General features: G+C 47.2%; 1 protein-coding gene across 6 annotated transcripts; it reads right to left on the bottom strand.

Moving 5' to 3' along the window:
* Positions 1-166: 166 nt before the first annotated feature.
* On the bottom strand, positions 167-15,208 carry LRRC43 (leucine rich repeat containing 43). Of its 6 annotated transcripts, none has more exons than XM_084649123.1 (12): positions 15,072-15,208; positions 13,979-14,263; positions 12,356-12,466; positions 12,017-12,156; positions 10,149-10,387; positions 8,373-8,551; positions 7,292-7,424; positions 5,296-5,435; positions 4,994-5,098; positions 4,168-4,359; positions 3,032-3,119; positions 167-391 (listed from the first exon to the last, which is right to left on the bottom strand). In XM_084649123.1, the coding sequence occupies exons 1-12, from the start codon at positions 15,156-15,158 to the stop codon at positions 270-272; spliced, it is 1,821 nt and encodes a 606-aa protein (XP_084505249.1). In that variant the 5' UTR covers positions 15,159-15,208; the 3' UTR covers positions 167-269. The 6 variants fall into 6 exon arrangements, 5 of the variants coding, with proteins under 5 accessions (XP_084505249.1, XP_084505250.1, XP_084505248.1 ...); XM_084649124.1 differs by lacking the exon at positions 167-391 and adding an exon at positions 403-765; XM_084649122.1 differs by lacking the exon at positions 167-391 and adding an exon at positions 774-1,131.
* Positions 15,209-15,298: the final 90 nt, after the last annotated feature.

Raw genomic sequence — 15,298 nt, 5'->3', positions numbered from 1 at the left:
GGCTGGCTCCATACTCGTAACGGGGCAGATCACCCTGTTATACACCCACTGAAGTCTGACAAAGCTCCTTCAGGGGGAGTCACAGCAAACTCAGTAGTCAGTGGGAGTTGAGCGTATCTCCAAGCCTCTCAGGCTTGAGCCCTACAAACCCAAACCAACCAACACCTAGCAAGCTTCACAGGTTTATTTCAGTGGTGGAGACTGTAGGGTTTTTTTGCTGCACATATATTACATGAACCTGCCTCATCAAGCAAGTGCTTCTCATTTCTTTATTGGTGCTGGGCATCGGATGCGGCTGTCCACTGAATCAACTGAACTTGAAATTCTACGGTCAGAGGCACAGGCTGGATATCTTGGACTTCCTTCCCTTCAGGAGATTCTTTGTTTTTTCCTGAGGAAAACAGTTAGTCATTGTTTCTAGGAAACAACCCTAGAAAACCCCGCTACTCTGAATGGGCTGCATGTGTCCTTGAAGTTTTTGCAGTCATTCCAGTTCCTTAATACAGACCAATTTGAACATGAATTTTGTTGGATAAGAATTCAGCACTGTTAAGTGTTAAGATGCTCAATCCAGCTGGGTACAGTTTTGCTTTGTTGTTTTAGAACTCAATATCCACCAGTCAGAGGAGAGAGAAACAGAAATTCCAAAGCACATGGAGAATCTGTTCAGGGGTCAAATGAAACCTACAGGCCTCAGGCTGAGAGCATACATTCTTTCAGTGTCTGGTCAAATCATTCATTGTGGATGAGACTTCACTCTTTCCCCTGTTGGTGAGGGATCCTGATTAAACGATAGTTTTCGCTATTTGTACGTATTTGTTGAATAGATGATGCACACTAAGTTCAGACTATGGGTTATTAGCAAATCGTTCACTGTGGCTGCACCTGCATTAGCAAACTCTGTAGCTACCATTCATTGGTGCAGCTCCAAGAGTGGTAGCAATGGAAGCTGTGGTGTAGACAGAGCTCAGATGTCTTCTAGGGGATCTATACTGCAGTGGTGAATTACATCTACTACTGTTAGTACCACGTTTGCAAGTGTAGCTAAAGCTTTTGATCCTTCATTATTTGTAGTATGCGATCGGCCATCTAACTCACAAGACATTTCGGCTCCATGAATGGCTGACATACCTTTTAAACAGGAGAACAGCGAATGGTGAATAACCCACTGTCCAGTGTGATAATTTGTGATACAATTCATGACACTTTCAAGTTTTGCACACATTTTCATGAGTCCCTGGCAGTTGTCTGCACAGCCAGGAAAAACAACAACAAATGCAGCCAGTCGCACCTTAAATTATTGCACCAGCTCTTCTGAGCTCCAATAGTTCAGGTCTGACTTGTGGAAATACGACCACCTCTTTGCCTACGAACCCTAAACAACAAATGGAAACCCTCAAGCTACTTGGTGCATGCTGCTGGCTGAGCAGGGGTACCACAGATTATGTCCCTAATCTTTGAAAGACAATCAGGTATAGATGTAGTTTGATTTCTATATTTGGAGGGGCAGCTCCATGCAGGCCAACGGGGCCATGCGTGCGGGGCAGGGCAAATTCCACAGCTGCCGGAGGCTTGCAGTTTGGGGGGTGTGCAATGTACCCTATCTCCCACAAACTATGCCCATGCAATCAACTTCTCCCCTGCTCTGCCAGCCAAGGGAAAGGGTTGGCTAGCCTTAATATGCACAGAAGTAAGGAAATGCCAAACTAAGCAGAATCCTCTGCTTAATCCCAATGGGTTTTCCAAGTCCATGATAACATACTTGGATATTTATTGCGCATCTGACTCCATCATTGTTGGAGGCTGCATGAGGGGATATTCCAGTCATAAAAAAAATAAAAAGAAACCCCAGGTGCTAAGTGCTACTTGAAACCTTTCAAGCCTACCTTCTGCAATGGTTACAATACATTTGGTTTGTTACAAGTGTGCTGACACTGGGTGGACTAGCACTGTGGCCATGGCCTCCTTCCCTATACGGGTGAGTGGGTTGCTAGGGTGGTGATCGAGTTCAGTGCAGTGTCCAGGAGCATGAAACTTCCAGAAACGTTTAACGCTTGTTTCAAATGTGTATCTTGCTCTATGGGGTGCATGTCGCAGCTGGTTCAACAAACTGTCTTTTCATACAACTTTCTCTCAAGCAGGACAAGCACTGGCCGGAAAGTAGCTGGGACACTGTCTTCTAGGACAAGGTAGGAGCTAGGGCACTGGGGAAGCAGAAAGTCACCCTGAGGCTACAAGAGACTCCTCTTCCCACAGAAATATTGAAAAGCAAGGACCTCACATCCTGTTGTCACCCTTCAGATGAGGGTGGGTCTCATTCACAGACAGGGAAACTGAGGCACAGAGGGGTTAAGTGACTTTCCCCAGGTCACACAGTCAGCAGCAGAGCTGGAAAAGATGCTAAGAGTATTGATGTCCAATCTCTTACTCTAAAGACTAGTGAAGTCCAGTGAATAGGAGAGGCAGGGCTGAAAATTAGGGGACTTAGGTTCTATTCCTGGCCCTGCCATGGGCTCATTGTGTGAGCGTGAGCAAGCCACTTCCCCTCTCTGTGCCCTGATATTACCTTTGCCATGTGCGTTGAGATCTACAGATGAAAAAATACAATGAGAATGCTAAGTGTTCGTATACGCTGTGTTATTACTAGACAACACTCCCCTATTGGATCAGCTAGCCCATGCCATGCCCTTAATGTGTGTGTGTGTGTGTGTATGTGTGTATATACATATATACACATCACACACACAACTAGCTAGCTAGGCAACAATTGAGCAAGGTACTTAAGCATGTGTCTAACTTTAAGCACATGTAGAATCCCAGTTTGATGAATGGAACTACTCGTGTGCTGAAAATTAGGAACATGTTTAAGTTCCTTGCTGAATTAGAGCTATGAAGATGATTGTGCGCAACCAACAGCTGGATGGATGGAGGATGCTGGTGCTGCCTTGCTCATTGTGCATCTCAGTGACGCAGCCCTTCCGAGGGGCTCTAGAAATGCTAATAGCTTAGATAGGTCTACCTCTGCTGTTACCTTTGGCAGCCACTGTGGTTTTCTGGCTTGCGGGACTTTCTCCCCCAGTTTTTGGTTTTTTGTTCTTGTCTTTGCTCTTCTTACCATCCTAGAGAAAAGAAATTTGTTGTTCTTAGTAGGGAAGGCTTCCAAGCAGCTTGTGCGAAGTGAAGTTTAGCCCTGAAGTCACAATCTCCCGACTGGGACATCATGGTCACTTTCACACAGCCAGGTGAGGTCACAAACAGAGCATTAGGATTTAAAAGGCGCTGATCAGCAGCAGGAGCTCAGCAAAGAGCCTCTGTACTCAGAAACAAGAGAATGTCAGAAAATAGGAAATGTCAGAGCCACTCTACAATGGGAATATTTCCTGTAAGGCCTCCGCAGCTCTTTAGGATTTATACCCTACCTAGGAGCAATGCAAGAAGGGACTTGAGTGAATGATTTCAGTGTATACAAGGGAGACTGCAAACAGATCAGTTCCTCTTTAACATAGGACCATATTAATAACACCACCACCTAACTCTTATCCAGCACATTTCATCAGTAAAATTGTCCATGTGGGGTATAAGGGCTTTTCCCCTTTCCTCTGAAGCATCACGCATGTGTCAGTACCACAGACAGGGTACAGACTTCACGGACCATTGGCCATATCAGACTGGCACAATCATATGGGCTAGTTTGGCTTTACGTTGACAAGATAATCGAGAGAGCCTGTGTGTGGTATAATCTCATCTCCAAAGTCAAACCTATGTATCTCCCTAAGGCCCCGAGCTCCTGCCGTCCTTCCTCACCAAACTGGCCCCTGGAATGAGGAAAAACTCTGAGCTAGGGCTGCAGGATCAGGTTCCAACTGACAACCTTCTCTTTAGGCCTCAGAGTACTGAGGCCAGCTGAGATTCTGCACTCTGTGCCCTGATGCCCAGCAGCAAGGTTCTACTTCTGCTACCTCTCAAGCTTTGTCCATCAGCACAGGCCAAATTTTGCTCCCCTTGAAACACATCCAACCCTATGACCAGGACCAATCCCCATGCTCACACATGCAGAGTGCTCCCGCTGGCATCAATGGACCCCATTCATCCTGTAAGGTCAGCGTCTCGTGCTTCGCGTTATTAGCTGGGATGAGGATTCGCTGCTAATACTAGAGTGGCTGGTACCTTCTCCTTAGGAGACGGTGGCTGAGTTGTTTCCTCAGAGATGAGGACTCCTAAGTCACACACCACGGCCACAAGCTGGTCGCCTGTTAAGAGGCTCTCCAAGTTCACGTGCCCAGACCCCAGGCTTCTCAAAAGAGGCGGGTCACTGCGGAGTTCGACGGGGCTTTCCTTTTTCTTTTTCTGCTTGTCGCCCTGCACAGCACAGATTTGATCATGTCCAAGAGTCACGCACCTTAAGATCACAGTTCATTCATCAAACACCATCAGATCTGGGAGCCCCAGTCCAGATTTATACATGTGACACCCCCATTTATACATAACCACCCCCGCCCCATCCAGAATGAAGATTGAGTAAAATGGTTGCATCGAAGGTCTCCACCTGAGACTGGAAGGGGGCTCAATACCTGGGCAAGAACTTTAGGAATAAGTGGGAGGCGTCTCATAGAAACTGAGGCCCTGATGATTACTTGGCACAGACCAGTCAAGGGACCAAGTGTTCAGTGCCTGGGGGAATAACCTCAGCTGAACAACATAGACAGTGTTCTGTTGTGGCTCACGTGGATATTTTTTCCGTTTGATATTTTTTAATGCAGCCTCTCTGCAACCGCCTGCATCATATGGAGTAGCAGCAGATGCCCTTCTGCACCTCTGACAGGGGTCTGTGTAAGTGTAGATCATCGCTGGCAGGCTGAGCAGGAGCACAGGTTAATTAAAAGTGAACTGTGCTTGTAAGTGACGCTTCCTTACTCTTTGTGTGGGGTTGCTTAGCACCCTTAACCAGTCTTCACAATAACAACATCCTCCCTCACCCTATCTCTGTTATTACCTTACCACCATCCTTTGGCTTCCCCTTCTCTGCTTTTCCCTTATCCGCCTTCCCCTTCTTGCCTGCATCTTCAGCCAGACGTGCAGCAATGGGCCATGAAAACACCTAGCAAGATAGAACAGCCTGGTTCTCATGCTGCAATATTTGGGCTGCAAACAGCACAAGGGATCTCTGTTTGTTACACCGGAATTAAAAATATGCAAATGCAGGGGAATGTTCACATTATTGTCAGGCTTTCGAAAAGCTTGTTTTCCTCCCAGCCAGACTGTGTCCCTCCATCCCAAAGCATGCCAAGCATTTACCTTTTCCTCTACAACAGTGACGGTGGTTCCAGCCATGAGGAAGGCTTTCAGTGCCGCTAAATCCCCAGTGACATGCTCCTTCCTGTGGCTGCACTCAATGGTCTCAGCCCAGTGCTTCCGAAGGGTGAGGTGCCTGTTCGCTAAACGAGAAAACGCAAAAGGAGCAGTGAGGCCCACCTTGACATCTCAGCTGGGCCTGCAGAGCACACACCGGGGCAGTGACAGCTTCCCCCACACTGCTCTGCTCTAGAGCACCAGCAGAAGGGAGTGGGGAGCTGGGTTTCCATGATCCATTCAGTCCTTGGGCTCTCAGCTCACACTGCCAACATGGGGAGTGGCTGGAGGCAATTCATCCCAATTGTGGATGCCGTTTGTTAGTGATGTGGACACTTGCCAGCTGGGAACTAGACTTTGAGACCCACCAAACTCTATCACGCTTGCTCTGGTGAGATCCCAGAACAGAACCAGCTGGCCGCAGCCCTATAAGTATGTTTGGCTCCATTGCAGTCAATGGGCTTACACCAGGGCTGAATTTGGCCCACTGTTTTAAGTCCAGTCTGGCTACAACAGAGAAGCTCACCCGTGGGGTGATCAGAGGAGAATATGATGTATAATAGAGAAACAGAGCATTTAACAGACCACTGTCTGGGATGCAGTAGAGAGCTGAGTGCAGGAGACAAGAGAAATCCCATTACCATGCGAAGCCAGGAGACTCTGGTGAGATGTACTCCTGGGTATTCAGCTAGCTGCCTAGATCAGGAGCAGCCTGAAATCACTTTCGAGGCAGACACGTGTGAGTGAGTTTGATGCCAGGAAGGAACAAGACCATTTTAAGGGGAAGAACAATTGTTGTCACATTCTCACTTATGCCACAAAGCACAGTAACACCCTCCCCTAAAATAACCCCACTGGCCTCCCATTAATGGCAGGACCCAGTTCAAAATTGCCCATCTCCTACAGTATTTAAAGACCTCCTGGTGCCTTCCTTCAGCTTATATCAAGGATTTTGTCCCTCTCTCCCCTCCTTCATTCATCTTGCACTGGCCTCCCCTTCTGTCCCTCCACAGGATCATTCCACTTCTGATGCAAGAGCCTGCTCCTCTGCAGCTCCTGCCATCTGAGAGAGCCCCCCTGAATCTCTGCTTCATTGACTCTCCATCTCATAGAAGATCTCAGCTCCTATCTCCTTTACTTTTGCCTCTTAGTTTCTCTCCCCCTTTGCTAGTATTTATTTTAACTTTGTGACTATGAACTCAACCCCCAAATAACTGCACACAAAGAACGCTCACTGACTTCAGCAGGAGCGCCACGCACAAAGCAGATCTAGGATTGGGCCCTGCATTCATGCTGTAAGCACCATATGCAGGTATGATGTTATACAAAATAAGGGCCTGATCCTGCAAACTGTTGCTCCCAGAAGTGGTGCTGGCTTCTATGAGTAATCCCTTTGACTACTTGCAGCAGCCAGCGGTCCTCCTTGCAGAATCAAGCCCTGTAGCCTTCTAAGCACTGAAACAACATGTGCTGTAGAAACAGAGCACTGACAACTGAATAAATATTTTGATATTTTGTCATTCAAGGACATCAGTTTCAGGGTTTTTTTTTTTAAATCCCTGAAATTCTGTTTGGATCAGGAATTGGTCTTTTTATTTCACACTGGGCTTCTGGGGTTTCATACGATCTATAATACTGTAATTATCACACCAAATGAAATTACAGATTCGAGACAATCACTAGGGAAATGTAAATCCTAAATCTGATTTGTATTGACTCATTTATTTGGAGAGCAATATCTGTCCCAGACCAGATGTCTTGCTGGAGAATAATACCACCAATTAATAAGTGGCATGGTCTTGATAACGTATCTAGTGGTGACCTACACTACTGGAGACATGTTGATGGCAACACATTTCAATGTAGCAGCTAATGACATTCCAGGAAGACTGATAAACCCCCAAGTTCAGTTTAAGGTAAGAATTTCTTGATTCTGTGGTACCCCTGTTTGCCGGAGGCTCCTGTTTAAGCAGAGAAGACAGAGCTGAAGACTCCGATCCTCCTGTGTCAGCATTCCCTGGTGGGCTCCCAGGGTTTGGTGTAGCCACCATTTGACTCTGATGGAATTTTATTACCTGTAACAGAAAGGCATCAAAGGTACCTATAGAAGGGGCCAAATTCTGGCCGAGTCTGCACACAGACACAGGTTGCAAGGGGAGAAAAGTGCCTGTCTACATCATGGCACTTCTGAAATGCCACTACACAGACTTCCCCTATCATGAGAAACATGGAAGGGGCATTGGAGGAATGCCCAGTAGTGCTGACTCTGGTGAACAGGTCTCCTGAAGTCAGTGAGACAAAGTCTACATATTTAAGCACATAAACACACCCTTCTGTGCAGAATACTACTGTTCACTGCAGGAACAGAGTACATGGAGGCAGAGGACCTATAGGGCTGATCTCAGACAGAAGGTGGACACACCTCAATACTACCTTTGCAGCATATGTCTGTGCCCAGATTGTGAGATTTTAAAAAGAATACATTGGAAATTCTTGTTATTTGCCTTTTGGTTTTTTAACCGGTAGAGTTCCCATTTTCAAGCCTATCTCCACATCCATGAAACTAGCAATTTACTTTTTTTTTTTAAATGAAAGTAGAGATTCTGTTGCACTCACATGACTTCAGAGCCTAGAGTTTTAAGAAACGCATCAAATATATAAAAAAAATCATCATAAAAATCTCAAGAACTGGCAACATTCCCTCAAACCGTCTCTGAAGCACAACAGCTGGGCACACGCCCAAGGTGAAAGGGGAAGTTAGCTTCCATGGCCAACTCAATCCTTGGGCTCTTTGCTGAGACTTCCAAACAGAGGCCAGTTGCAGGGATGTGTTTTTTGAGATGTTGAGAGTGGCTGCTGAGAACTCACCAAACTCATTTCATACAAGCCAACTAACAACTTTCAGTCATTAATAACCTGGGCTGTGTTACACCAGCAACCTGCAGGTAAAAGGCTTGGGAATCCCTCTCACCAACCACCCCCTAGCTCCCTTTGCTTATATTTTAACTCATTTGAAAACAGACCTCAGAATTGTTAGTGTCCTCGGCTTCCTCCCTCTCCACAAACTCGTACGTTACATAGTAGCTGTGAGTGATCACTGGAGACTCTGGGCCACTTTCCAGCTCCTCTGGCTTGCTGGGGTTGGGGACGCCTTTGATTTTCCCAACATTCACCACCAGTTGTGCTTTATTCCCAATGAGATCTAAGAGGAAGACAATCCAGCCGTCAAGTTACAATGTACATTCTCCAGGATGGAATTTGAGATACTGTACCAAAGCAAATTAAAGGAGTACTTGTGGCACCTTAGAGACTAATAAATTTATTTGAGCATAAGCTTTCGTGAGATACAGCTCACTTCATCAGATTTCCTAAGCAAATTAGGAAACTAAGGGGTCAAATATTTTAGTGGAAGGGCTGTTTGGCAGGGGGGAATCCTCTAAGATATGTCTACACTGCAGTTGAGAGGTATGGCTGCAGCAAGCATAGACACAAGCTAGCTAGGTGAAAACACAGCCTAGTTCCACCAAGGAGCAACCAGTTTAGTTCCTGATTCATTAATGCCAAGGCAACCACTGGCCACATGGGGTCACTCAAAAACTATGCAAAGAGCTCCCTTTCCCCAGGTAATGGGCTTGCTGCCTTCACAGCTCTATTTTAGCCTTCTAGACCCTCATTCAGGAAAGCAAGTTCAGTGCTGTCCTGAACAGGGGCCTTAACGAGAGGCTTTCCTTCTGCGGGAACCTTTCAAACATCTGACTTTAAATACAGTCAAGGGGATTTAAGCACTTGCTTAATTATTTACACGCTGAAAGTTAAATGTATGAACGTATTTTCTTGAATCAGGACCCTAATCTACCAGCATAGAGCAGCAACCTTGAGTGGGAAAGGCCTGATCTGAAATCAAATGCAAGCCTAGGCAATAAGGGCTTGCTCATGCTCAGCCCAGCTGATTTTATTTCCCTTGCAGGGAGGCCAGAATGCGGAACTGGAGACAGCATCTCTCTTGGATGGCAAAAGACTGAAGTCACAAAGAGAGAAAAGTAGGATTTTATCACAGCTGGGCTGTGGGTCTGAAATCCAAGAACTGCAGATCTTTGTTTGATTAACAGCTAAAGACCAAATTCTCTCTCTCTAGGTTTTTATAAGGCTGTCTTTCACCATGGTGCCTGTTCTGGGATGCATGAGCGAAGTTCCATTGGTATCAATGGAAGTTATGTATGCATAATCCAGATAGATTCTTCACCCAGGAATATAGAGAAATAATAAGAATAATGAAGACTACCTCGCTCTCACATATCGCCTTTCATCTCTAGCTCTCAAAGCACTTTACAAAGGAGGTCAGTAAATATCAATATCCCCATTTTACAGATGGCTAATACTAGCCAAGAAAAATAATTGGTTGTATAAAGTTCTCAGTCATCTTCTATTTTGCCCAAATGTAAGAATTTAGAGAGAGTTTTAGAGGATACATCAAGACGCTTAACATTTAATGGAATTAAAAAACAGAATGATCATACTTAGTACTTACAGATATTTATAATTAGACATCAGTTAATTAATCCTCACAGCCCATCCCCAGATAGGTATGTGGGAACAATTATCCTCATTTTACAGATGGGTAAATTAAGGCAGAGAGAAGGGGGACTAACTTGATCACAAGCAAACAGGAAACCATCAATGAGTCTAGAATGAAAACTGCGGACCCCTGACTCCCAGTCCCATACTCAATACACTACCCCAAGATGCCTATAAAAAAAATTACAGATTACTATGGAGATATTTATACAATAAAGTCTCACCTGGCTTGCTAGACAGACCATGGAACTGATGCCTCTCATCAGGCGATATGTTCCTATCATCCAGTATACAGAGTTTGGGCAGGCTGTCTATTACAAAACCTCTATAGCCAGGAATGAGCACTAGTGGGTTACCCTGGAGCACAAGCGTTCTGAGCCTCTGCAGAGTAGCCAGTTTAGAGACTATGCCCAACAGATCCGTAAAATTATTAAAACTTAGGTCAAGAGAGAGAAGATTTGGCCTAAAAGAGAAGAGAACAGTGTTAGGGTGTGTAACAAGCAGCATTCAGGTCAGTATATAGGGCCCAGCCTGGAGTCTAAGCAGAGCTCTCACTGAAGTCAATGAACGCAATGCATTTTACTTGGGCCACTGCATGGTAACAACTTGGAACTGCAGGAGAATGAAGATGGATTCAAACTGGGAACCCACAAGTTACATGCTCAATATGCTACTGACAAACCTCTGAGCTGTCCAGGCCATCCCTGGCATGCTACACACAGGACAGCTGACTAGTGTACAGTATCCTTTCCTAGCACAGGGTCTAATCCGCAGGCCCTTATTCAGGCAAGACTCATTAAAGACTTCAGGATGTTTCCCTTTGAAAATGCAGATTGAAACAGGAGCACAGGAATTGCCATACAATCAGAGCCATGCTCCACCCAATCCCGAATCCTGTCTCTGACAGTGGCCAGGACCAACTGCTTCAGAGGAAAGTGCACAATTAGTGGATAATTATGAATAACCTACACAGGATGGAAGCTGTTTCCTAGCCCATCTGTTCATGGTTGGTTTGTGCCCTGAAGTATTTCATCTCTAAACTAATTCAATGCACCCTGCTTGCTATAGCTATTAAGACATAAAAGATAGAACAGACTAACTCAGGTGTGTGAGCAGCTCCTACCCAGGTGCTTTACACTAGCTACTTTAACTGATGCTGTGTGTCACTCTTCAGGGCAACCACACCTGTATTTCCTCTCAGTGCTCCTACAGGCCTCCCAGTCTCAGGCTTCCAGGTCCCCAGCCATTTTCCTTTCTAGGTGGAGACCTGCATCTATCTCCCTTCTGACCGGGGTATTTCTAGGCTGCACAGTTCCCTGACTACACTGGGTTAATCCCAGCACAGCCAGGCCACCCAAGGACACCTGATGGCTTTCTCTTCAGAGATAGTTAACAGGTGCCAGAGGTTAGAAGGTACCACACAGCACTTCCTATACAAGCCCACTTTATTCTTAAGGTAAAAACACTATGGAGAAAATATATTAAAAACAAGAACCTACACACATGCTAATAAGCTTACCAGAGATCACCCGAGCCCCAACCAGGCTCTGGCAGGAGCAGTTCTTCAATACCCCATCTGTGGGATTTCCTTTGCAGTCACAAGTTCATCCGTGCTTGAGCTCAGAACAGGTGCATGGTTTTATGTGGCCTCAGCAGGCCAAATCCTTCCAACCCTCCCCTAAGGATTAGGGCCCTCCATAGACCAGGGGTCCTGTCTGTTTGCTGGATCAGAAAGGGCCCTGAGCCAGTTTAAAACCAGGCTATTTATCCAAAAGTCCTTTCTTCATCTGTTGGTCCTTGGAGAATCCACTTTGAACTAGCATATGCAGCTTCTCCAGGGAGGTGGCTTCAAATGGCTGACAACAGAGGAAGTATATTAGCATCCTCCTTCCTACTAGAGAAGGTACAGATAATTCCACCATAACATGTACACAATTGCATTTTTAATGCAATGGGCCCCCAAAGGTATTAACCCTACTTCAATAAGGTTTTACTTAGTTCAATAAAGTTAGTTTAGTTCCATCAGGTTTGTTCAGGATATTATGATATTGTCAGGCAGTCACGCTATGGTCCCTTTAGTGTTGGGAGTTACCAGAATTCTGCTGTGAGATATTTATCCTCGGAAGAGCCCAACAGCCTGTTGTAGCCCAGCCCCAAATGCTGGAGTTCCGGAGGTGGGAGAGAACACAGACTCTGCAAACCAACAATCTCATTGCCACAGAGCTCCAAGACCTGCCAGAGAAAGAGGAAGCAACAGTTATTGGGGGAGGGAAATGATGCTCTAGAGGTTTTAAGTGTCTTTTTCTATGTGTTCCTTCTGCTGTAGCCCGCTACGGTCCATTCAGTCTGTCCGAGGCAGAAGAGAGACTCATCTTGACACACCTTCTCTGTCTGGCCTCCCAAAGAAAGAGTCAGGAACCTGCTTATTTACCTTCAGTGTTCTAGGAAGGTTGGCAGAGTTTATTTTGCTGATTTGATTGGCACTGAGTATGAGCTCTTCCAGGTTATGAAACTTCAGCAAATTTTCATCAACTTCATTTACCTGGAAAGAGATTCACATTCACCTTCAGTCAGCTGTCTCTGAAGCACAGATGTATCTTAGCATGACAATACAGCACACAGGGCAACATCAGTGCCTGATTCTATGGTTCTCACAAAGGCAAAACTCCCACTGGCTTCCAAGTAAGATTTCTATCTGATTTCCTCTAATCCAACCTGTTCAGGTTGCTTTATCGTAGTATCCGAGCGCCTAAGTACATTTGTTTTGCCTGAATAAGAACTGCAGGATCACACCCATATTTTGTACAAATTGTGGGGTTGATCTTGAGACGCACTGGTCACCTGCAGCTCCCTGATTCCACCAGAGGCTTTGGGTGCTCAGCATGTCAGAGGATCAGGCCCTAGAGCTCCTAAAATGATTCTCAGAGTTACAAAACAGAGTTATACAAGGTGGCAGCAGAGGGAGAGAGAGGCAGATGAAACACAGAATGTGGTGGAGAGTGAATGAGGTGAAGGGACATCTGGAGGCACTCTGATCATTACTGATTATTGGTTCTCTTCCTCCCTAGGAACAAGCACGCAGACAACCAGAGTTTAGGGGGTGCAGCATCTACAGCAGTTTCATTCCCTCTCCAGTATGTTTACTTCATAATCTGAACAGGAAACAGACCCAGCCTCCCAATCCCTTCTGTCAAGTCTTAATGAGTCTTTGGACAACATCTAACATCACCTGAGCCTGTTTCAGGAAAGCCCTTAAGCAAATGCTTAAGGCCACCCATATTCAGGGCAGCATTTAAACATGTGCTTAATTCCCAGTGAATTGAATGGGACACAAGCACATGCTTACAGTTCAGCATGTGTTTAAGTGCTATCCTGAAGAAGGGTGCTTTCCTCAGTCAAGGCCTTAATGCTGGACTTTTCTTATGGATAAATAAATGGGGTGAAAATGATCATCACCCCTGTTGGGATGGGTTTGCTGATATTACTGAGACATGTTTGAAAACTATAAAAAATATAATGATATCGCTGTTTCTGAAAAGCTCTTGTGAGATGTATATTTTTATATCTTGCCCATCACAAAGAGAATACAATGTTCAGGTTTGATTTGTTTTCTAGAACAGGAAGGTTATGGCAGCATCTTATCAGAGCACAAATCTGTGAAGAAAGGGGCTGAATGACAGCTATAACACTTAGCCCTCACACAGCACCAGGCAGTGAAAGCCATTGAACAAAACTGTAAACCCTGTATAAAACTGGAAACCACTTCAAGCCAGGGGATACTGCCACAGCCCCAGCATCCCCAGCTTCAGTACCCTTGGCAACAGTTGGATATTAATTAAGGAATACTTACAGCTCTTCTGTGAGATAGGAACATAGTAGCATCTACTTTATATGTGGGGAAACTGAGGCAGAAAGGCTCCGTGACTTGGCCAAGACCACAGAGGGAGGCAATGTCAGAGCTAGGATTACAACACAGGAGTTCCTGGCTCCCAATCTTGCACTAAGTCTTTCTCTACATTTTAACAATAGTGAAGATCCCGCTGGTTGAACTCACTCCTTTATCCACTATCCTTAAGGACCTGAAGAACAAGAAGATGAAGTTGTCCCGGATAAGCTGCGGCGATTGTACTGCCAGCTCCCTCAGGTGCTGATCCTCGGGGCTGCAGTCAGGTGGCAGAGCCCAGGGGGAGTCCTGGCTGCTCACAAACTCCAGTAAGGTCTCCAGGCTCTCTTCACCGGGAGTTCCAATTTCCTGGTGCTGGGCTGTGCCTGCATCTGCATCTCTCTGGGCTGCATTTCCTCCAGGTTTCCTTTTCCTTAATTCGAAACGGGACCTGTTCTACATAGGCAGAAGGGGAGCGCATGTGCAGAGGAATGAGGGCAAACTGAGAAGCTCTGGGCCTGGCAGACCCTGCCTGCTGGGGATAAAAGGGCTGGGCCTTTTTAAAAACCAAATTTAAACCATCTGAGGTGTCTAGGTCCATTCCCCACCTCCATATGCACATAGGCCTCCAAGTGCCATAGGATGATCCCGGCTCCTTGAGTAGGGTGACCAGGCAGCAAGTGTGAAAAATCAGGACGGGGCGGGAGGGTATGAGGGGTAATAGGAGCCTATATAAGAAAAAGACCCAAAGCCCAGGACTGTCCCTATAAAATCGGGACACCTGGTCACCCCATCCTTGAGCGTTCAGTCTGCAGCAGCCCAAGGCGTGTGTTTGGGGGGCACCCGGCCTCACACCGCCCGTGACCCAGCGCCTGGCCTGGGAACACGCTGGCCTGGCCTGGCCTGGCGGCGGCGGGAGCCGATGCCGCCGCTCTCCGGGCGCAGGGACGCTGCCCGCAGGCCCCTCCGCAAAGCCACGAACAGGCTGCGGCCGCCGGGCTGCACCCCCCGGCCACTGTCCTGGGCGGACGCGCCCCCACCGCCGAGGATACTGGGGGTGCTGGTGACACTGGGCCCTGCCCAGGCAGCCCGGCTCCAGTGCCGCAGGACCAGGAGCTGCCCCCTCCGTGTCTCTGTGGCTTGGGGGGGGGGGTGTCTCTGGCCCCCAAGCGAGGCTGCGCCGGGGCTGGGGTGCGAGGCAGCCCCCCGCCCCGCTGCCCTGGCCGGTTGCCGGACGATGCCCCCGCCAGGCAGGAGCCCTCACCCAGCTGCCGGCGCCGCAGGGGAATTCGCCCAGGCACAGCCGGCGGAGACGCTCGCGGCAGGCGGCGGAGGCGCTGAGGCCGCCCATGGCTTTGGAGCCGCCGCATGCGGCCGGCCGGGGCCTGTGGCAACACCGCGTCCCCAGTTGCTAGGAGACTGAGCTGGTTGCTAGGTAACAAACCGTCTCCCCGCCCTGGCCGCGGTGCGGTGCGGCGCGGCGCCCCTCCC

The sequence above is a fragment of the Lepidochelys olivacea genome (genome assembly GCF_965140295.1).
Source record: "Lepidochelys olivacea isolate rLepOli2 genome assembly, chromosome: 15".
NCBI classification, from domain to species: domain Eukaryota; kingdom Metazoa; phylum Chordata; order Testudines; family Cheloniidae; genus Lepidochelys; species Lepidochelys olivacea.
The sequence above is the reverse complement of the archived record's forward strand: the minus strand, read 5'-3'. Positions and strand labels throughout refer to the sequence as shown.

Bases quoted from the DNA above. Each gene is read 5' to 3' on its own strand.
- LRRC43 (XM_084649122.1), bottom strand. From the start codon at position 15,158: ATGGGCGGCCTCAGCGCCTCCGCCGCCTGCCGCGAGCGTCTCCGCCGG. The intron at 12,157-12,355 runs GTAAATAAGCAG...TTTCTCTGGCAG, and splicing joins ACCTTCCTAGAACACTGAAG to GTCTTGGAGCTCTGTGGCAA. The intron at 1,132-3,031 runs GTAACAGCAGAG...CCTGTTTAAAAG, and splicing joins AACCACAGTGGCTGCCAAAG to GTATGTCAGCCATTCATGGA.